Source organism: Chironomus tepperi, unplaced genomic scaffold (genome assembly GCF_022539635.2).
Source record: "Chironomus tepperi strain 1889 unplaced genomic scaffold, CSIRO-AGI_Ctep_v1 contig_85, whole genome shotgun sequence".
NCBI classification, from domain to species: Eukaryota; Metazoa; Arthropoda; class Insecta; order Diptera; family Chironomidae; genus Chironomus; species Chironomus tepperi.
Genome location: NW_027226207.1, coordinates 3410536 through 3434395, shown reverse-complemented (window position 1 = coordinate 3434395; position 23860 = coordinate 3410536). Strand labels below are relative to the sequence as shown.

Here is a 23860-nt window from a genome sequence, read left to right as displayed (position 1 = left end):
CTTTAAATTATTCATAATCGTTTTTTTATTTAATATAGTTTTTTTATATGATTATAGGAACCGAACCGTAGAACTAAAATCGTCATAATTCATTAAGAGTATAAAATCATTAGGTTCGAATTCCCTGAATTCTTTGACACATTCAAAAAAAATATGTATAACCAGTCCTAATATTCAAAAAATAGCAAAGTTTTGATCAAATTCAATTACAAATTGGAATTATTGCCACATTCCTAAACAATTCTTAGTGTGTGCTTCTTATATATTTGTTATTTTTTTTTCATTAAGATTAAGGCGTCCTTATCACAAATGATAGCAATAAACTTTTATTTTACTTATTGTTTTATATCTCGGGAAAAAAAAAATTATTGTTTTAACATAAACGTAAAAAAAGTTTCGTCTAGCAAATTACATAGTCCTCATAACCGTTTTTTCCGAAGTAATTTTTCAATCAGTTCTTCGATCATGTTGGCATCTTTAGAATTTCCAAAAAAAGAATTTTTTTTTGTCAATAATTTACAGTTTTACTTTAAAGGTAAACAAAAACTTACCTACTAGACCAATGAACTTATCGACTACAACACCATTCCTAAAAATATAGTATAGAAAAGCAAACAAAGGAAAGAAGAACATGATTATCAACAAAATGAACATAAGAAAGTGAAATAAAAGTAAAATAAAAATTCTCATCAACCTAAACGCTAATACGGCTGGCACAGCTTTTACTTCAAACAAATGCACCAAGCTAAAAAGAAAATGCAAAAAAATACAATAAATATGTTGATTACGTGAATTCCTTGAAAAGTGTGTTACGAGTAGGAAATGAGAATAACTAAAACTACTCACTCGATGTTCGTGTCAACATCAACAATTGCTAGGTCAATGTCAGGATTCTCATCTAAGAGTTCTGTAAGTTTTGGCGTTAAGAGTTTGCATGGCTCACACCTTAACAACAAAGTTAAATTAACAAGTTAGAATTCTATTTTTAGCATCAATTATTTCAACATTGAAGCATTAGTGCATTAGAACTAACGACAATACTAACCACTCAGCCTAAAAAAAAGTGAAAACAAAAAATATAAAGAAAAAAGAAATTATTTTCACTGAACGATGCTCTTCTTATTTCCTATACTTACATGGAAATTTACAACGATCGGAAGATCAGAGTTAATCACCTACATAGAAAATGATTTCAATTGAAGGATTAATCATCATATAATTATAAAATTTCAAGGATAAATTTACTTTTTTATCGAAATCAAAGTGATCTTTGATGACAAAACTTTTTGGACTGCACGCTGATAGTGATAATGTCTTCTTTAGGATTGATTCCATTAGTAGTGGAGTAGTTTTACCAATTGCTCTAAGCATTTCTTTATATTTTTTTATTCACTTAAATTACACCACACAAGAAACAACTATTTTTTTTTTTCTTTTTTCCTATCTAATTATATGGAGAGACGATTATTAAATTTGCTCTAAAAACACCACTAAAATGATGTCAACTCACTTTATTAATATCTCTTGAGATTACTACTGATTTTAACTTAGATGGTAATATGGTAAAATGGAATAGTTTGTACAAATTTAAATAATTTCTGGGAATTTATTGTTAAATCACTATATTCAATATAATGTAGACGACTGACGTCACATGAATTGTAGTGTTGTCCGATGGATGTAACGAAACAGATGTGAAATAATAATAAAATATGGCAACGTTGCATTATTATGGTAGATTAGGAGAAATAAAACTTTATGTTGAATAGTCAAATAAGACGGTGAGAAATAAGGTGAAAAGCTGATTTAACTGCGTATTGGCTATAAATTTTGGAACTTAAGAAGAATTCTTATTAAAAAATATTCAAAAAAATTATTCAAATTTAAATAAAACTGAAAGAAATTCCTATAAATACGCACAATCGCCTAGTCACCCATCACGTGTATCATTTCATAAGCAAGTTCTTCTTCGTCCGCCAAAAAAAGTAATCTTTTATCGATATAATTTTTTTCGTATATTATTAAACGATTTTACTTTCGCCCGAATCATATCACTGGCAGAATTTGAAGTTATCAGAGGTGAATTGAAAATAAATTAAAATCTAATTGCGGAACCAAAACAAAAACAAAAAGAAAAATCACTTGTTGGAAAAAAGTGTAGTGTTGTTCAGTTTTGTGATCGTTCTTACCGGTGTTATTTCAATGTCAAATGTTTTTCAAATCTAAATCTTGTTAATCCTTTAATACTATACGTGCTAAAAGTCACAGTTCATAAGCTATCTGACCTGATATCATTACACCCCAAGCCTAAACTTTTGAACGATAAGATTACATGCCTAATTATTAATAAATATTTTTCATTTGTATTTGTACATGAATTACAGTTTGGAGAATCGATAAAAGAATCATATAAAAATGAACGGAGTAATAGCAAGACGTTGTTTGACTACACTCGTCAGTCGGTCCGCGATATTAAGCAAGGAAAGACAGGCAATTTTTCGTAATTTAAATCAAAAAAGACTCTGTACGTATTTTTGTGCTAAAAACATGTTGGATAGAGTTCAATATAGCAATGACTTCTACTTCCGTCAATTGTTTGACGAAAAGTCATGGACATATTCATATTTGTTAGCTGATAAAAATTCGAAAGAAGCTGTTATCATTGATCCAGGTGAGATTCCATTTATGTCATAAGATGTTTACTATTTTTTCCGATATAAAAATAAATACTTGCTTCTTATGTCATAGATAAGAAGAAGAATGAACCTTATTGATAAATGTAGCAATTGGCGTTATCTTTGCATTTGACTGATATAAATAAACACTTTGTTCACCTTATACCGCCCAAAAAAGGTCATTTTTCGATATTTACTCTCAGATTTGGCGATCGTTTCATGAGTTGCATAACAGCAAAAGGCTCAATTTCCACGCAATCATCGAACATCTTGTGAAATTCTTATTCGCATCGCCAAATATTCTTAAACCCTGATTTATTTACCAAACAATTTTTTACTCTCAATTTTTGAGATTTTCATCTCATTTCTCTTCTCTTTTATCTACAGTTTTGGAGCAAGCACCTCGCGATGCCAAAATCGTTGAAGAATTGGGACTGAAATTAAAGTGGACTTTGAATACTCATTGCCATGCCGATCACATTACTGGATCAGGATGGTTGAAGAAGTTATTGCCAGGAACATTGAGTGTAATTGGCAAGAATTCAGGTGCAAATGCTGATCGTTTCCTCTCAGAAAATGAAGAAGTTGAATTTGGAAGACATAAGATTTTAGCTGTTGAAACTCCTGGACACACGTGAGTTGTTGAACCAGAAATTTTCGGTGATTGTATGTTGAATTAATTTATGTCTGTATGTGTGTTATTTGCACATCTTACGCTGATTCTAATGGCTGATTCTTCATATTATTCTCAAACAATAGTAACGGTTGCATGACTTTCATCATTCATGAACAAGGCATTGCATTTACCGGTGATGCTTTGTTGATTCGTGGTTGCGGAAGAACCGACTTCCAAGAAGGTGATCCAAAACTTTTATATGAGAATGTTCACGGTAAAATTTTGTCACTGCCTGATAACTTTACACTTTATCCCGCACACGATTACAAGTAAGTATAAATAGACAAATTTAATTAGTCATTCGGCAAGGTCGAATAATAAATTATCTTAAATTTTCCTATGTGCGTGTAGAGGTAGAATGGAAACAACCGTCGCTGAAGAGAAGAAATACAATCCAAGATTAACGAAAACAGTCACTGAATTTGTTGACATCATGAACAATTTGAATCTGCCTTACCCATCTCAAATTGGTGAGTATTAATGCTCTAATTAATGTTTATGTCTTCGCTGTCCACAAAAACGTGTCTAATAATCATAGATATTTGTCCGTCAATGTCGAGGTCATTTTTCTTTCGGAATCGACTTTTGTTTTGCTTTCTTGGTAGTCACGAGAAACTGAAAATGTTTCGTTTTTTACGCAATCGAACTATGCGATGCTTTATGCTACGCATGTGTTTGACTTTATCAGCAGAGAGATATATGTGAAGAGTTAATTTCTATTTATTCCTGGCAACAGAGGTTTAAGTTGAATAAATGTGAACTTGCGACTTTTGTGCTTAATATCTTATCACTTCAACCTGATAAGCTCCTAATTGACCCTGATATCATTTGATACAATAATCCAAATGTAAAACTGAAGTAATATTTATTTTTCAATAGCTGCGCGTGTTGGATGATGTTGGATTAAAATCCATTTCGTTCGTAAATATTTGAGTAGATATAATGAATGGTATTCGAAGCTTTATGGATATTTGAAGTATGAATTACGTTTTTACATAGAAAAGTTATCAAAAGGATTCATTAATGAGCATGACAATTAGTTTCTTACGCGGTTTTATGTCCTTTTCTTAATGGTTATAGTTTATGTTTGTGAAGCTAGTTTTGAAAATTATTCTTGGATATAAAAAGGTAGTAAACTCAATACTTAACTTGGATGTAAGAATAGTCTTTGGTATTTCAAAACTGGAATTACTATAATTATTCTGTTTAAGGCTTCATAGTTTCAAGCTGGTTCAGTGTTGTCAAACCTTTTTGAGTCAATGCATAATTTAGCGGTCAGCCACGACCGAAACCGAACACGACAAGCTATTCATGACGTTTTTTAGTGCTTCATAGCACACAGTTTGAACAACACTGAGCTAACCATAACAAAAGCCTATTAAATTGGTTCCATGAATAATAAATAGCAAGTTCATGTCCATCAAAAATTGAAAATTCAAAGAAAATTCCATGTCCAACGTCACAAACGAGTGTCCCTTACCATATGCTGTTCTCACTAATAAAATTAGTATCAATTTCATTAGCATCTATAAAAAGTTATCATGAATATTTAAAGGAATATGTCCATTAACTTTTTTATACTTGAAACTTATTTCTAAAGCACTTCCTGCATATCATACGACTTTTTTATGTATAATGTGACTGACCCTTCTAGATTCTATATAAAAAATGTCAATTGATGGATGAACTAAATCCTTTTCTCTTTCTTTTTTTCACATTGAAAGCCCCTTAAAAAATGAATAGGAATCTTTCAAATGCTAATCATCATAACACGAACTACACCTCATTTCTCATTTGAAAAGGGCTTTTTTTTTCAAGTACGATGGAATAAAAAAAGAAAAATATCGACATTCATAAAAAAGTCCTTTCGTCCTTTCTTTCTTCTACATCTCATCTATATCCGTTCGAGAACATGTCATGCTTTAGAATAAAGGGACGGGAAAAACCTGAATGAAAAAAAAAAAATGCTACGTTAACGTATTGAATTTCGATTATTCTTTTCATTTTAAAGATTTTTTTTGTAGCCTATACATCAATGACTCTCCGTTCATCCAATGTAGATTGTCATGAAGGAATAAGAATTCTCTGTTCTGTGTGCCTTCCTTTTCATTCTTATTTATCAGTAAAAAGCTACCATTGAATTGAAATCGGTAGATACTAAATTGTATGTATTGTATAGAGAATTAAATGGAAGAATATCTCTCCATCCACATGCTGGTGCGTGGAGGATTCAGTTATTTAAGAGATAATCATTTTCTGTTAGCAAATAAAAAATCGATTTGATCGAGAGAATTCCCTTTTTTCACTTCCGAAGAAATCATATGAGACAGGCTGGATGTCAGTATGAGTAATAAAAGAAGGTGGATTAGGTGGGGGATTGATGAATTGGGGTAGTAAAACGGAAGGTCAATATACTCCTCTTCATACCATTACCTACAATACATGCTACGACATAAAAATGTGAATTCAATTTCTTGGCGTGATGACAATTTTTTTATGCTTACTCACTCCAAGTCGGCCTTTTTTTTTTTTTTGACAAAATGCCTTATTGAGTTTTCATAGCATTCACTTTAGCATAAACATGAACATGCAGTTAAGTGTACACATTCATTCTTATTTTTAATTTTCAAGTGCTTCCTTGCTGGAAAAAAAGTCCATAACAATATCCATCGTCAATGCAAGACGAGTCATCGGTCATTGCTTTTTTTTTCTTGTCCTGTCGTATGTATGACTGGCAAGTCAAGCAAGTAAAATGAAAATTGTGAAGGAGATATAGAAAATCATGTCATAAAAAATCAATAACAAGGGAGAAAATTTTTTTATTGGCAAAAGAAGCGGTAAAAAGACTGAATTTATGCCTCATTTATGATATTTCTGTATGCCTCGGTATTATCTCATGTCTCGTTTTTAGGTCTTTTTTTAGGTATTGAGATGTTATCTTTAGTTTGATTGACTGTCTTATTGGCTACGTTTCTAAATTTAAAAGCCTTAAAGTGATTTGAAATTGAATGTTGATATTGTCTGTTATTGATGAATTTAGTGCCTTTTTTGATTGGTTGATTCTGTTATGATTGGGTTCTTGTGCTTTATGTGATTCCGATAGAATTTTATTGTCAATTGGTTTTATTAAATTTGGAATTAAACTCGATACTTTTTAGTGATTAAGATTGGTGATCCTTGTAAATTTAGTTTGGATTTTGGGTATAGGAATCGAACCATTCTTTGGTATGGATTTGAATTAGGCGATCTTTGCCTTCTGGTGATCGAGACGCTCTGTAGAGATTAATCCACGTAAATCCTAATTAATTTTTTGATTCCCCACGTTGCAATCCGCTCCTGTTGATTCAGATTATTCCCGATTTTGAATCAAAATTAAACAAATTGTGCATTGTACATAAACGAATCAATCCCCTCATGAGAAATTGCTTTACATGGATCCAATTTCAACGAAACACGATACTTGTTCTCCATTTCGCCCAAGTCAATGATAAAAAAAATGAAAAATAATTGACATAATTTTCTGTTCATTTCATGATCATTATTGAGAAGTTCTATTTTGTATGAATCACATCCATGTCAGCTTAGTTCTCTGTTGTATTATTCTTTAGAGATTATTGAAGGACGATGGGTTTGGGTGGATGGGAGATATGTGCTTTGTATTCATTTATATACACATAAAATGAGTAAGAGAGATTCACTTCGATTGGTGCTGATGATGATGATGATGATGATATTGAGATGTTGATGTTACACAATTAATGTCCATTGTTTTCATTCATTCCTCGAATTTCATTTATTTCTCGTCTTCATCTATTTTGTGTAGATTTTATCACATAAAACTTAATTTATTCCAATCGTCGTCCCTTGCCTCTTCCTATACTCAGTCTTCCGTCAATAGACCAAAATAAATCGGAAGAGGAACTGGAAGACAATAAGGGAAAAAATGTTTAAAAAATATTAAACTCAATTTTCATTATGGAAAATTTGAGTTGGCAAGAAATTGATGGTCATAAAGTAGCTTGCTTGCAAGTAATAACGATTACGTTTTGCGAAAAATAGACGATATGGTGCAGAATAAAGAGAAAGATGTGTACAATACGTGCCATAAAGTTTTTCCTCTTTCCATTATTTCTTCTTCCATCAAATCATCCTCATTCTCGCTTCAACTGCTTATGTCTGCTATGTTGAAGTTATAACGAACACTATAGCGTTTATTGGAATTTATAATGAGATCCAACGACCCTTTTTGAAGCAAGTCAAATCAATAATTCTCATGTAAATGGAATTTTCCTTTTAAAAAACTTTACATTTTCAGACTTTACTAGACATGTAGTTGACTATGTTGAGAAATAATGAAAAATTGAATACATAAATGAAATGTACATTAACATTTTAAAATGAAAAATAATAAGTAGGGAAATTCTTTTCACATTTTTTGTTCTTCGTGACATAGAATGAATGAGTAAGCAGCTATGTTGGAGCCTCAAAATTGCAATAACAATTATTGTTAAGCATTGGTGTCAGAAATATAAAAATAAAAATAGGGAAATTTTTATGAATCATATTTTTTGTTGAGGTATTGGACTGTTTTATTGGAATAAAGATTTTTTCTTATACTGCTAGACTATACTGCTTATCGGGACATATCAGAGCCGTCCTTACAATTTTGAGGTTGGAAGCCGAAGTGATGCTTTCCAAAAATTTTGAAATTTCTCCTTACTTACTTCGCTGGTCGTATAGAGCAATTGTGATCTATGAATGTCTGAACCTGGCTCTATCGCTGGTTTTCATAATACCAAATGCAGCACTATCTGTGTCAACCTCAGCTTCCTTTCAAGAGTTCTTTGGTCATCCACGAGATTCTTAAAACATCTAAAATTTAGCATACACAATATTAATGCCTAGGCTCTTAATTCACCACTTTTACACCACTTTTGCTCCACATCACATAGTTAAGCACACCTGACTCTACCTCATATCATATCCAATGCAAATACGTGGAAAAAAAGAGTCAAATGAAAACCTCATAATGTCAGTTTCAACCTTAAAAATGCTGAATTGATATTTATTTTAATATTATTGCAAACATAAATTGACATAACGCAAAAAAAATATTCTCTTATGTATATCAACATAACTCAGCATAATACATCGACACATATAAAAATGAGATTGATTTTCACTCTGCCACAATTACAAAAAAAAAAATATTCATTTTGATTCAACTGCGTCGACATTTTCCATTTGTAATTGAAAGCGATAAGCATAAATTTCAATTTTGTGTCTCTCATTTCCAGCACAGAGAGATTCTATATGTATATATATATCTATTTGTATTCGCAAAGGGCCTTGATGTTGTATGCCTGAAATTAATGTCGCTAAGTGCTTCTCGTGTTACGAAAGGGCGCCCTTCAATTTTCATATACTCTGCCACTGATTAAAAACCCTCACAATCTACTAAATGAGTGTAAGTGTAAGTGATGAAAATGGAAAGAGCTTTTTTTATTATTTGTTGGGAAAAAAATAGCTTGGGTAAATAATTTTCGTGATTCATATCAGTTATGTATAATTTTCGTATATTACGTTATCCCTTACATTTTCATAACTCCTCCAACTCTCGTTGCCATTTCACTCATTATGTTTATTTACTATTATTGCATGTACTTACCCTTGTAATATATTTTTTAAAAATCATACGAGACTCGCATGGGAATTTACTCATTTTTGATTCACTTTCGTCTTAAAAGTTTTAAAGCTTAACATCTCGAATGTTGTAAAATTTTATATTCTCTGTAAATGGCAGTGAGCATATTTGATTTGTTTGCTAAATCAGAGCATTGAGAGTGGGTGAATGCCAGGGTTAATGCTATAAACATTTTTTGTGTTGTTCCAAAATCTTCTTGAGTATCTAAAAAATTTAGAATGATTGAATATAAAAGTTTATTGAATATTTCAAATTGCTTTTTTGGATTTGCAATGGACTGAATCGGTGGGAATATTCTAAATTGCTGCTGTCGGGATTCCCACGATGAAATTTTGATGATTGGTTTGGGTGGCTGCTTTTTAGGGAATTTTGGGATAGTTATGAATGATGTGCATTTGTTTCTTTGTTGGCATCAGAGTTAGTTGAACTACAATGTGGATGCGCCTCCAAAAAAAAGTTGAGTCGCCTCCATCAATGTCCGGACTCCGTAGTAAGTCGCCTTTTTGGACTCTTGGATTCCGGATCCCAAAGTTCTCTCAACTTTCCTTTAGACTGTCTACTTACAGAGATAGCATGATTAATACTCCAAACCAGCTAACTGCCTACAGCATGAATACAATCATCCACACAATATATTTAGTGCTTAAAACTTCAATATATTCAAACCCACATACATCAACTGATGCCCCTAAGCTTCAAAATTTTCAAGTACATAATCCATAAATTTCCTCTAAATTAATCACAAGGATATCTCATTCACTTGCCTCAACATTTCTTTTTTTTTTAAGTATTATGTGGTTTGGATTATAATTATGAAATGTACATAACATTCATTCATACACTTGACTTTGTTATTCTGTTGTGCTTACTTTACATCCTATCTTTCCTACTGAATTAATAACTGAGTGAATGCATGTAGGTTGTGTATGAGAATTATGAACAGGATGTGAGAAAATTTTACAATGAAAACATGAAAAACATGGTATGAAAAGAAATGTTCATGTTGAAAGCAGAATGAGAGAAGGAATAAAAAAAAAAATTAAATCTTTAAAGTCACATTGAAGTTTATTGTCCTAACTTCCACGTTCTCTTATGATGGTATTTGTTTTCTCAACAACATAACACACAACATAGGGATTGTACGTAAATAACGTCAATTAAAATGCTATGACATTTTCAAACTATTAAGTTGCTGTACAGCTTTTGATCCACAATCATCAAGTGCATGGGATCATCACAAATGTCAGACATCATTAATGAACAACCTCATAGGAATAAAGTATTGTATTGAGAACATAAAAAGTTCATAAATTTTATTTCTCTTCATTTTTCTTCTCAACACTACTCGATGCCAGCAACAGCAACACAAAAAAATAGCATTATTAATAGTGAATGTGGCAATAGCAAATTAATACGGCATAAGGAAGAGAAGTGAGAATGAGAGTGTCTAACTGCATTTTATTGTTATTTGTTGTGTTATCCATTCTTCACCAACTCGTTATGATCGATTTTTTTATATATATATACATTCTGTTGCTGGAGCTGAAATGATTCGTACTATTCATGCGAGAAAATGGAACACGATGGTCGTTGAGTGATTAAAGTGCATATTAATGGATTACTTTAAGGTTATTCTTGCAAGCTTACAAAATGCTTAGTACATCTAAGCTGCATATCACATCAGGATTAACCAACTAATTCTATTTAAAATGTAGCATCCCTAATTGCTTTTATCAGCATGACTGTGATAAATTGTCAAGGACAAAATGCATCCAAACCTGTCCTCAATATTCTCCATCCTCACAAAAAAAACAAACTTTTTTCAATTTGTTGAGAGCTTCAAACTTTTTTTTTTTTGTGTGAAGGATGTGAATGCTTTTTTTGCTGCCTGCACAAAATCCACATATGTGAATATACAATATACAATATCAAAGCTGTTTGAAAGGGCAGTGGCCATTCGGGAATATAGAAAAAAAAAAGTTTATACAAGAGGGTAATGGACACATCGACTCAACAGACATAAAAGGTTCAGTTCGGGTGTACTTGCATGTTCATGGAGCTAATTTTGTATATAAAATGAGAATGTCGATTGTTCATTGTTAAAATGATTCCAGTGGGACATCATTCGACGATAATGATGATACCCTAAAGGAGGAAAAACTTATGCTGAATATTGAATGAAATTATCAAATATTTACTCATTTTCTCTTCCATATATCTCCTTTCTCTGTGTACTTCACATTTTCATAATACATTCAGGATGGAAAATGATGAGAAATTCCATTTTAACGTTGGACTTTGCCTGCTATATTTATTCAACATCATTTGTACATAGAACATTAAACTTACTTTAAACATAGAACATTTTTTAGTGTATATTCCTTAAAGGAAAAGACGCTATTGTCCGTACTTTGTCCGTCCGTCTGTTTACCCACGAACTTTTGTCGATTAGTGCAGTAGAAGGTTAATTAATTTAACTTTTTAAAAATTCCCTTACGTTTCACGTACGTATTTTTACGTAGTCCTTAAAAAGGTGACTTTTGGAAAATCTCTCCGGTCATGGGTTCAAATCTCAAATTTTCCAACTTTTTTTCTGTTGCTTTTATGTAATTTGTGGTGTTTTATGACTGAATTGTGTTCATAAATCAAAACTTCTAATTTTTCGACTCTATGCCGGAAAGTGCGCTTTCGTCGGGCACGTGTGACCACGCATACGCTGGTTTTATCCTTTTTACAAATTTTTTCAATTTATTTCATCCATATCCATTCTTTTTTGTTCATTCCAGACAAAGCATTGCCAGCAAATCGTGAGTGTGGCGTCTTTGATATTCCCGATCAACAGCAGTAATGAGATATGCAACATTTATGCTACTTAAAGTAAAATGCATGAGTAAGTTTAAAGAATTTTAATTAATTTTCAATTCAATTAAATCCAATTACTGTGATATGCATGAAATCTCCAACATCCTTTTTTTTCTTTCCTCTTCTTAATGATGTCAATGCAGTGTTAAGAGGAGTGTAGGAAAAAAAGGGAATAGATAAAAATAAAGTGAAGTAAAAAAATGTGGAGAGGCAGCATGAAAAAAGCTATTTCATTGCTGTAAATTGAAAAGCGACAGAGCAGTTCTATTTCTTTCCCATTTGTCAACAATGTATGAAAGTGGAGAAAAGGAAGAATAAAAAAAAGTGGACATTTGGGATGAAAATCTGAGTCATTATTGTATACAAGTGAGGAAGCAATGTGAGATGAGTGAAAAGACTGAAGGAAATTTAATTAAAAATAATGTAGGACATTCTAGACTCACTCTTTTATATCGAATGGAAGTAAATTTTTCTATTTCAAATGATTTTTATTTCCTTTAAAGTTGTTATTTGACCTTTGGGTTCTGCTGTACTTCTCGGTAATGGTCGAATATTTTGCTTTTATGCTCGATTTACTTTGTGTTGAGGCTTTTGCACGTGTCGGATATGAAATTTATGGATACAGCAGAAGTTTGTGTAAATAAAGGTTGCGAATATTTAATTCGAGGAATTCTGGCAAGTTACGCAATTTTATTTAATGAACAGTGAATGAAATTAAAGGGGAAACTGACGATTAAATGCTTTAAAGTGTGTAACCTAGTTTTTGAGTTGCTGTACGCATTAAAGCAGTGCTGGATAACCTTTTATTCTTTGTGGCACACCTTTGTGGTAAGCATCGACAAAAACCGCACTCAGCATACAGTTTATACCGACACAAGAGTGTGTCGCGCCACACAGGTTGCTCATCACTGCTTTAAACCTTCAATTTTACGTTTCTCATAGAATGTTGAAGTTACGTCTTTCAAGACATTGATTTACAATTCAAAAGCCTCTTTGAAAAGCCTCGTCTTAAAGCTTTTCCATAGTAAATTCTTAAACATTATAAATCACTGATTTGGAAGAAAAGGAACAAAATAATTTTGGAATAATTTTCTTTGAAAATACTTTTTGTGTAAATCCTTTGCTAGAAAACGGTATTCGCGGTCCTTTTTCTTTAAACGAAATTATTTTTTAAAAACCTTATCGTTATTGAATATTTTCCATTTGAGCAATCCTTTCAGTGTTGTATAAACACAGCGAGATCAATCTACCATTTTGTATTTTTTTTTATTTTCATGCTGTAAAAGGCTCAGTTCTTGGAAATTTGTTAAAAGTCTTATTTAAACAGGTGCGTAGCCAATGGTTACGATAGAAGCAAGGACGGGGTTACGATAAGGGTCCGATTGAGTATAATCCCTCTAGGAAGGATATAAATTTAGAATTCTTTAAAAAATGCAGGAATGAAGATTTAAAGCTTCAATTGTCAGAATTTTTGAGTAAAAATCTCACTCAAATTATCTCTTTGACTTCCTTTAAAGTAAACTTGTATCCAAAAGAGATTTAAAATTTTCCACTGACAGACCAAAATGGCTATAACGTCTGCAATTTTTTTCAATAGATGTTAAAGTTTTCAAAGTGATGATTGTCAAAGGTTGTTAAACCAATAGCTCTCAAGTATGCAGACACGATATCAAATTTATTTGAAAAATTCCAAGTGCTTCAATTTCCGTTTACAAATAAATCATTGGCATCAGACATTGAATGAGCAAATTCAATGACTTTTTTCTATAGAATTTCACTCAATTGCGTAGTAAAATTGAATTGACTAATTTAACTTTTTTTATATCTACATTTCTCCTATAAAAACTAGATTGTATAAAGCCACGACACTTTCAGAAAAGGAAATTAATCATTCATGAATACCACAGATTGTTTCAATCCTTAAAATAAACGATTGACATAAAATTCAAGGTTTTTTTTTGTTTTGTTTTGGTTTTGCGTCTTAGCAGATTTACGGAGTGTTCCTTAGAAAATTTATTCTTCTGGTTTTGATCCTTTTTCATAAAACAAAAAAAGATACAAAAACAACATCCATCCTTCTCCTAACGCAGGGGCTCAGCCAGAATATTTTACTAAGTTTTCTGATTTTTTTAACAAAAAGCAAACATTAACTAAAATTATTTAAATGAGCGAAGCTCAGTTCCGGCTCGAGCTATAGTGATCTAAAAATTTAAAAATTAAAAAGACGTTACAAAATATACGGTTTTTCAATACTCGTAAAAGGGTCGATGCCCACAATGCCTCCCTGGCGACTCCCCTGCCCTAACGAATTCAATGGAAATTTACGCCATATGTATAAAATATAAAACAATTTTTATGAGTTAAAAGTAAAGTGGAAATGAGCAAAAAAAAACTTGGCTGCTGCTAATGGGATGATAAAAACTAAAGCCTGACACGAGGACGACGCGACTTTTAAACTTTTGTCGAAAAACAACGCAAAAATATCTTTTTTTTTCACTTTTCTTTTTCTTCTGGCTAGGGAAAAAATGCATGGCATGAGACTATAACACACAACATAGAGCAGAAAAAAAGGCAATGAAACACATTTTTGCCATTTCTCTCCGTCTCATGGATGGGAGAAGAGAGAGAATGCCGTTGAGGACCAACAAAAAAAAAATTGTTTAAAAAGTAATAAATTATGTGTCCTAAGTATGTATGTACAGAGAGGGAGACATTCATATTCACAACAAAAAATAAAATTAACAAGGACAAAAAAAGCAGTACGACCGATAATGGCCATTCCTTTATATGACCATGTGTCACTGGATGGATAACAAGAAGAAAATTTTATATTTAGAATGATGGGAAATCCCACTGAAACATTTTTCATAATTTTTTTTCTCCTCATGCTGCTCACAGCACATACAAAAAAAAAGGAGGAAAAAAAGCTTTTAAAATGTAATTTGACTCAAAATCACATTGTCATAAAGCCAACATGTGGACTCATGAGAGCTTTTTTTCTTCCAAGGAAAAGAATTTGTTTATCCGCTCAAAACGACATCCATAATACAGCAACAAAAGCATATAACGATTCCTCATTTATTAGTCTCGAAAGAAATAAAAATAGAATCATGAAAAAAAAAGTTTTCATCTCGTAAATAATCATGCATCATGTATGGAATGTGTCTGCCATAAACCGATGGCGGAATATTAAAAACTTTTTTTCTTCCTCCGTTCATTGTACAGTCATGTATGGAATACAGTCTTCCTCAATTTCTTGGCAATTGTTTTTTCTTCCCTTCATTTTCTTCATCACTCGATTTCGAGTACATTTCCTGATTAAAACGGAAATGAGCTCATGTTTGCTGTCTGTCTGTTCATTAAGATTAGTCATGATTCTTGTTGATTTGATGATTTTCAATTTGCTTGTTGGAACGGATGAATAATGTTGGAGTAATGACGAGAAGTCATGGTTGTTTATGGTTTAAGCTGTCATTTCTATCTATGGAACAGGATGTCTGCTAGATTAGAGTTGCCAAGTAGCGTGGTTGTACGTCATTGAGTGCTGTTTCCTATAATCCAGCCAAGATGTCTACCAGATCATATTTGCAATATACGTGGTTGCTTTATACGTCATTGAGTAGCGTATCCTAAAATCCATCCCAAAAGCTTGCAATTTTGAGTACAGACGAATTTCTCCAATCCCATAAGCATACTAATTGAAGTCCTTCATTGCAGCTTCATACTTTGACCACAATTCCTATTTCACCTCAAATTGTAACTGCCACAAATGTAGTAAATGACTAATTAGGCATGATTCGCAATTACAAACGAATTTATATGCGGTAAACTCAATAAGGGTGAAAATCGAACATACTAAGTAGCTTTGCCTTCCATACTTCCATCTAATAGTAATTTCCTCCTTCCATTTGCCATATTAATTATGTGATATATGTGGGAATAAATGTCAATTAAAATCAATGATTGCAATAACGCCTGTCAACAGTCAGTCAAAGCATAACAAACCTCAGTAAATCTTTTACCAAATATTGAAAATTAATGACGGTACAACAGGGATTTTCCCATTTAACATCACAAGGCTTTATGACAAATAGTTTTTGAAAGTATGTCTTAACACTGCTTATTATGCGTCATGATTGTATCATTTGCTGTCGAAAATTTTCATACTAGCAACCCCTTCTTCTTGTTTTTATTTTTCATTATTTCTTCTGTTTTTCTTCTTTTGGGTAACATTAAGCACGAGGCAAACTTTTTTATATTTCCCCATCCCTCAACCTACTTGCGTCTGATATTTGTGTAATGAGATTTTTTTTTTGCTTTCTACTCCACTTACTCATTCTTTTGAATCAGCTAAAAAACCCAACTCCAATTCCTTTTTTTCCCCTTCTTGTGTTTGCAAACAAATTGCATTAAAAGTTTGTTCTTAAGAAAAAAATATGTATAAATGTGAAGGATGAAGAATGGAGGCAGAGGAAAGGAAAAATAAATGCTAAATTGTGAGGAAGAATGAGAAGGAAATTATGAATACTTAAGGTTACATGAAAAGAATCAGAATTAAAAAGAATCGAAAGAAATTTTTGTTTTTTGGTTGTTCTCGTCGAATCCTTCAAGTGCCTATGGAATGAGTTGTGAGTTATTGAAATTAAAAATTAAAAGCGAACGACGAAAATTTATTGAATTATTTATTGTATAAGATTGAGTAACATTCTGATGAATAATTTTAAAAATTTCCTATTCCTTATTGAGTGTGTGTGTATGTATGTATGTATGAATTGATGCATGCATCATTAATTCATGACATGATATGATTCGATTTATATCGAATGATTCGAATGCTTTGATGAAAATTTGATTTTAAATTTGCAAATTTATTTGAAACATGTGCAACTTAATTAAATTTAAAGATGAATTTGTTTTAGGAACTTTAAGATTGATTTGGAATTTGTTGTATGGAAATTGATTGAAGAGACTTACTTCCATACACATCCGTACAGATCAATTGTGATCCATGACCTAGCAGGCAATGTGCGTGCTCAGAATAAACTGAGAGTCATTCTCTCAAAAGCATAATCTTTGCCTGTTAGAGATGACCTGCCTCAGATAGCTCCTAAAGTTGGCTTTATTGCTGGCTTTCGTCTGCCAATTACCAAAAACAAGTGCAATACTGTCTCCATGGAATGTTGTTTAGCTGATGTTTTCATTGCCATTTTGTGTAAAGAACGTGACCAAGTCCTTGACTAGAAAAGAGATTGAGGGTAGCTGGAAGACAAAAAGGAGATTGAGGGGGTCCTGTAAGATTAGAAGGAGGTTGGACCAATTCTATTCAACTTTTACCTTGCAGTACCACTCAAGATATCAAGTAACTTAAAACTACCTCTTGCCAACTTTCTCAACAACATTTTCACACCCTTACAAATTCAGCATCCTACGACTTGCCGCCAACATAACTATTTCAATAAATTTTAAAATTAAACGATAAATTTCAATCTAGCTATAACGAGGAAACTACATATTCTTAAATTAAGAGCTAATAAATTTCAATTATCAATATTGCTGAGTCAGCTGAAATTAATGGAATGAATCCTTAAAAATGTTGGGGAAAACCATTTAGTTTCTTATTCATTGGAAATGAGTCAATCGGTATTTTATTGTCTTATGGCTTTCTTTTTTCTGTTTGTCTATGCAGAAAAAAGTCAAGAATAGAGAGAAAAATGGAAGGGAAATTACATAGCAGTGAATAATGCGATTGTTCCACTTACTCAGGCACTTACCCGGAGCAATAACAAGGAATTAAACTAAATATTCTAATATATTATCAACTTTAACATTGTAAATTAAGTCGTTCATTTTTTAAAGTACAATTTTTTGGGGGGGAAGTGGGGGTTTTTGGGGTGGAAGCATTAAAACAACAAAATTTTTTGAGAACACGTTGAGAAAGTTTTTTCGGTTGAATGAATTCATCCATGCATTCCACTTGAGTTTCATTGTAATATTTTATGCTTTTTTGGCCACGAAAAAAAAATTTTTTAATGCTTTTGGCTAGGAAAAGTTTCGAAAAACAAATTTCCACAGTAATTTATGATCATAGCTTTTAAAGTTTTAGTTATTTTTAAATTTTTCGAGTACTGAGATTCATTAAAGCTGATTTGTTGTGAATGTATCGCGGAGATACGACAGCTTTTTATTTAATAACTGTCAAAATCGAAGATTTATCATTGATTTCTGTTGACAAGAGCAAATAACATGAAATTTTTGTCATATTTCTTCACTGCCTACACAACAAACTTTATATATAGAAATTTTGAAGACTCGAATCAATTATCAGACATTAAAATGTCAAGTAATGTTATAAAGAATCTTGATTTAGTAGCTTGATGGGTTCTAAGGGGGATATATTGTGTTGCAAGAGATGTTAGGAGGTTTGAACTTTTGTTTGAGACACAAGAACTAAGAATTGACAGAGTTTGAAGTCGACTCGAATTTAATAAGGAGTCTAGTCGAATTGAATTGACTTTTTTTGACCGTTCCCTAACCATAAAGCTCTTCATCCTTCTTTGGCTCTAAAATATGCACAGGTTACAGCTATTTTTCCACCTTAAGGACTGTTCTAATTAACAATTTACTCAACTCAAAAGGTTATTTGTACAAAAAACACTTTACACAATGATTCCGACAATGATAACCTCTTGAATATACAGAAATAAGCAGTAACGCCTGGATGTGCGAATATGAATTTCATTTGATTTTATCAATTTAAATAACATTCATTTTGAAATGTCATTAAATACGTTTTTATGACTTTCTTACATTCAGCATAATGAATTTCATCCTAAAGAAATATGCTGATGGAGGAAGAAGGGGAAGATGATGATGAAGGAAATTAAGGAAGAGAAAAAAAAAGTTCTCTTTTTTTATAACAAGAATGAGGAGATTCTCAAGTGCGTATTTGTATGGCAAAGAGGCATACACATTGAAATGAAGGAGCACTTCTGTCAAATGATAATGATGATGACTAATGCTATATGTGTAGCATTTGATCTTCAATGTTCGTTCATATGTATGTTTAAGGCACATATATCCCATTCATGTATCTGTGTGTTCATATTCTATGCTATATCTCCATCCATACGCACGTTTTATTATTTTTCGATTGTCAATGATAAAATTGATGTCTCGTGTGTCTGATGAAGCACAACATAATGATATTCAACTCAATATACACAAAAAAAAAAATAAACATATAGATGTACATCCTTGATATGATATGAATATGCTCATGATAAGAATGTCGATGAAAAGCATTTGATTTAATTTTCTATTGATCTTAAATTTCTATAGAAGCATACATTGAATGATTTTATCATCTCAACAAAAATGATAGCAACTGAATGAGGCTCATTTATGTTGGATATTCTTTTTCTTTAAAGTGCCTAATATCATAATAAATATTCATGAGAATAAAAAGGAAAAAAAATCTAATAAATAGAAAAGAAATGGAGAGAAAATGAGATTTACGACCTTGAATATGAGTAAAATTATGCCTGTACATGCAGTTATTGAGGACTTTGTGAGAATATTCATAAGAGCAAAGTCAAATATTATGTTCAAGTAGGCTTCACGAGATAATGTAATTCAGCAAGCTTGAAAAGTAGGTTAATTGGGAAAATGGGAACAAAGATAGAGGCTTTTGGTTTATTTATAGACTGAGGATTGGTTAAACACTAGGATTGTGTTGAATTATTTAGTTGTTACTTGAATGTGAATATTTTTATCGAAAAATGAAATCAATTCCTTAATTGAATGTATTTTTGGAACTGAATATAAGTCAGTTTCATTAAATTTATCTTTGATGGTCTTCGATTTGAAATTATATTTGAAACTAGACATATCCTTAAAAATGAACTTATCCTTAGAACTGAACTTATCCTGAGAGCTGAACTTATTCTAAAAATAAAAATTTCATTGTATTTACAACTAAGCTCATCCTTAGAACTGAACTTATCCTTAAAACTGAAATTATCCTTAGAACTGAACTTATCCTTAGAACTGAACTTGTTCTTAAATTTGAACGTATTATTAGAACTGAACTTATCCTGAGAACTGAACATATTGTTTGAACTGAATTTATTCTTAGATGTAAAAGTAATCTTGGAACTAAACATAACTGAACTTATTCTTTGAATTGAGCTTAAAAATTGACTTTTTAAAATAAATTTCTCATTTGCACACATTTTTCTGTTTTAAAACTAGCCTTATCATTAAAAAAACTAATCGTATCCATGACTAATTCCTCAAAACTTATTTATTTCTTAATTCAAGTAGTAAAGAACATCCAAACAACCAACTTTAAGATAATGTTTTAAGAAAAACACACAATTTATCCACATTAACTTTAAAAAGTGTCGACCTTAGAATCCAAATTAAATTGTCCTCCAACAATATTAATGTAAGATTTCCTCCGAATGCGCTAAAAAGATTACCAACAAGATGATAAGGAACGTTTTTCTCACTAATTGCCGTTATGAACGAAAGTTGAAGAAGCAAAGCAACATTCAGTCGAAAGGAAGGAAGAGGAAACTTTTTCTTATGGCCATTCTCCTAATAAATGTTTAGAAATGCTTCAAAAAAGTTTTTCTTATTCCTTCCTTCTCTGTTTTTTCCAATTCCATGTCTGCTACCGCGCTACTCTCCCCTCAAAAAGTAAGTCCTCGAACATTAATGGAAATTTTCTTTTTATTCTTATTTTTTTTCGTTTCCATTTCGAATTCATCCATTCGTAGCATTTGGTGATAAGAATCACATTAATATTCCCTCAGTTACATAAAATATGAATGATGATTATATGCCGACATTTCCTTTAGCTTATAGCTACCAACTTCTAGCTTACTGACTGTTATTTCTATTATAAATTTCCCGGGAGGTTTTTTTTCTCTTCTCTCCTTAAATGAACCTTCCATTTACTTTCTGTTGAGTTAAAATATGAAAAGTTTTTTGCTATGCCATTATTCTTATTATTTGGCATTACTATTTGTGTGTGTAACTGAGTGACTGATAAGATGAAAAAAATGGGGAATTTTTTGTTTGTTTTTCAGCTTTGTGTTCATTTCTTCTTCATGTCCATAGCCACATAATGTAATTAAGACGAATATCTAACAGGATTTTTGATGTCTGCAAAAATGAATAGAATGACAACAAGTGGAATGAAAAAGTTTCATTTTATATTATCCTTTTCATGTCTAGGACAGTTGATTTTATTTTATTTTGTGAATGAATGTAGACATGAAATGTGTGTTTGTAGAAGCTGTAATGAAATTGGGCGTTTTTTTGCGTGATCGTGCAGACTGAATGACTTTTATGCTCAATATGGTTGGTTTATTTTTATCTAGATTGAAGTTATTGCTATTGTCTGCAGTTAATAATAGAACTGAGTTTGAAATGTGCTTGATTGACTTTTTTTGTTAGCTGGAATGCTTGATAGCAACAGACATGTAGAAGAAAATATGATATAAGCTCTAAAGAAGTCAATAACGGTTATTCTAATTTTGAACTAAATTTTGCTGGTTCATCCAAGATTTGCAGTCAACTTCAAGTCGGTTGGATTAGTTAGTTCAAACATTAAAGTAAACATTGATTTTTTTCTAGTTTTTAGTGTTATTAAAATAGATTTTGATACAAATTTGGATTAATAGAAAGTTGTTAAGCAGCAACAACGCAAATATTCAGCAGTAAAGAGATAATTAGCTAAGGAAATTGATGAAAATACGATAAAATGCTTTGATCCATGTTGCTATGATCCAGCAACAACAAAACTCAAATTAAGAGATGATTACAAGCTCATCGAAATAGCCAAAAGTATTTTTCAGAATTGCCAAACTATGGCCAGCTCTTTACTGTTCATCCAATACTATAATCCATTTAATTTCCATAAAATTATTCATCTCAGATTTTTAGAAGAAGCAAAAAAGTTAGTAATAGCGGCAAAAGCGGTTTGTTTTCTAAAACTCAATCTATTAAGTGTTCAGACGCTGGTGAGAAGAACAAGTAAAGAGTGAGATAAAAGGAAGAGAAACAACATTTTTTTATTCCTTATTTTTATCTCTTCAAATCCCATCAAATTAAAGTACTTTAACTTATTCATTCATTTAAATGCGCAAAAGTTTTTTTTTTTTTCTAAAGGAAACTTTCATCCTCATCGTCATTATCATTATACATCTGTATGTGGATGTGAAAATATTGCATAATCTAAGAAATGTTGATTCCGTTTTAAAACAAGTATTAATGCAAAAGCATTCTTGAGTGCATATTTTGCTGTCGGAATGAGCAAATGAGCGTACTTTTTTTTTATTCAAGTATTTGTCTGCTTATGTTGAGAGCATGTTCATATGTGCTGCAAAATTGCATTTATATACACTACACGGTTGAATAAATGATTCTCAGAATAATTAGCATTAATTAATCATATTGCATTAGGTCAGTTTCATTAGTGCATAGTACTATGTTATTAATGAGCTCTGACCTTTTTCTCGACACCTAGTACTTGTTTATTGATTAATTAAATGTTGTCCTGGTGTGAAGGTCGACGGTAGATTGAATTTGAGGGATTCTGGTGGATTATTTGCTGTATGTTTTGTGAATTTGTTGTCAGTTTTGACAAATGTAGTTGAAATTTGGGATTTTGGTTTGCATAAGCTCGGAACTAGCAAATTTTGAGTTTTTTTTTGATATAATTTAAGCTTTTTGGCAGTCACTAGCTTTGGAAGTCTTCGGCAAACTGCATATGCAGACTGTAGTTAGAAAACATGCAATTCAACTTCCATTTCATAGACAAATGCGTCGAAAAGTGCATTAACCTCAACACTGCATAGTAATTTACTCGGTTCTCATCTGTGTGAAGCTTATGATACAAATGAGCTTTTCACATGTGAATATCAATTGTTCTTATCCTTTTCTTCTTGTTATATAGATGAATAAAAATCCTAACAATTTATTGTATGCATACATCTACGTGTTTCTGTCTGTTGAAACTATACCAATAAGTAGAATCAAATATGTTATGAGTGTAATGGATGATTTTATGCTATCAGAATTATTAAATAGTTTAAAATATGTATGCATGCATCAAATATGATATTACATGAGAAAAAGATTATGATATGATAGGATATAAATGAATGTGAATCCATATCATGTATGATATTTGGTACGGATGTTGATGGGAAAAATCTGCTGTGTAGTTTATGAAAATTTATTGCTGAAATGTGATTTTTTGGAAAATTGAAAAGTTTAGTCTAACAAAATTTTTTTTAATTTATTTTTTTGCAGGATTTGGGCTATTTGAGGAATTGGCAAAAAACTATATTAATCATCACGATGGCATTTCAATATCAAAATATTTTTATACTCTTTTTTCGGGATATCGTTTTTATGAATCAATGGATTCTAGATTTAAGTAGCAATTTCAACTTAAAATATAATAATTTTTGTGAATTGTATTAATCCACATAAAGTGCAAGATAAACTTTTTGAATAAACTGAAATATATATTTTTTACATTAAAATATTGGTTTGCAATGCTTAAATCTCGAATAGGATGTAAATTTCCTGAACAGCACAAGTCGCTTGATCGATCAAGTATCCGACTTAAAGCCAATGTTACCCTGACTTGATTCTGGATTCGATTTGAATAATAAGAGTAACGGCGGCATGGTACTGAAATTTGGACCAATTCACTGACTTGTGCTATTCGGGTCCTGTACTCATCAAAATAGTGGAATTCAAAGAGCTGCTGAGATTTTGAAATTAAAGGTAAGTCTATATAATATTATAGAACAAAGTGAGATACTCACCACTATCCTACCGAGGATATAAATTTGTTGCTTACTTAGAAAGTAGTCATTGACAACTTATCGTCTTTAAAACACAGTTGTCATGTTGGTAACTACC

At 31.5% G+C, this 23860-nt stretch overlaps 2 protein-coding genes across 3 annotated transcripts; one reads left to right on the top strand and one right to left on the bottom strand.

The window, feature by feature from the left end:
* Positions 1–300: 300 nt before the first annotated feature.
* Positions 301–2271, bottom strand: LOC139086171 (thioredoxin, mitochondrial). The gene is made up of 7 exons (XM_070634529.1): positions 1246–2271; positions 1137–1175; positions 1046–1053; positions 847–945; positions 695–745; positions 552–589; positions 301–475 (listed from the first exon to the last, which is right to left on the bottom strand). The coding sequence occupies exons 1-7, from the start codon at positions 1369–1371 to the stop codon at positions 420–422; spliced, it is 417 nt and encodes a 138-aa protein (XP_070490630.1). The 5' UTR covers positions 1372–2271; the 3' UTR covers positions 301–419.
* LOC139086170 (persulfide dioxygenase ETHE1, mitochondrial) lies at positions 1818–23475 on the top strand. 2 transcript variants are annotated; one of them, XR_011543984.1, is made up of 8 exons: positions 1818–2079; positions 2385–2671; positions 3063–3309; positions 3435–3620; positions 3703–3821; positions 11842–11945; positions 20240–20617; positions 23240–23475. XR_011543984.1 is itself a non-coding variant. In XM_070634528.1 (7 exons), the coding sequence occupies exons 2-6, from the start codon at positions 2416–2418 to the stop codon at positions 11901–11903; spliced, it is 870 nt and encodes a 289-aa protein (XP_070490629.1). In that variant the 5' UTR covers positions 1820–2079; positions 2385–2415; the 3' UTR covers positions 11904–11945; positions 23240–23475. The 2 variants fall into 2 exon arrangements, 1 of the variants encoding a protein (XP_070490629.1); XM_070634528.1 differs by lacking the exon at positions 20240–20617 and having other exon boundaries at positions 1820–2079.
* Positions 23476–23860: the final 385 nt, after the last annotated feature.

Coding starts and splice junctions, on each gene's coding strand:
- LOC139086170 (XM_070634528.1), top strand. CDS start 2,416: ATGAACGGAGTAATAGCAAGACGTTGTTTGACTACACTCGTCAGTCGG. Junction 3,621..3,702: donor TATCCCGCACACGATTACAA/GTAAGTATAAAT, acceptor ATGTGCGTGTAG/AGGTAGAATGGAAACAACCG. Junction 3,822..11,841: donor GCCTTACCCATCTCAAATTG/GTGAGTATTAAT, acceptor TGTTCATTCCAG/ACAAAGCATTGCCAGCAAAT.
- LOC139086171 (XM_070634529.1), bottom strand. CDS start 1,371: ATGCTTAGAGCAATTGGTAAAACTACTCCACTACTAATGGAATCAATC. Junction 1,176..1,245: donor ACTTTGATTTCGATAAAAAA/GTAAATTTATCC, acceptor TTTTCTATGTAG/GTGATTAACTCTGATCTTCC. Junction 476..551: donor TAAGTTCATTGGTCTAGTAG/GTAAGTTTTTGT, acceptor GAAATTCTAAAG/ATGCCAACATGATCGAAGAA.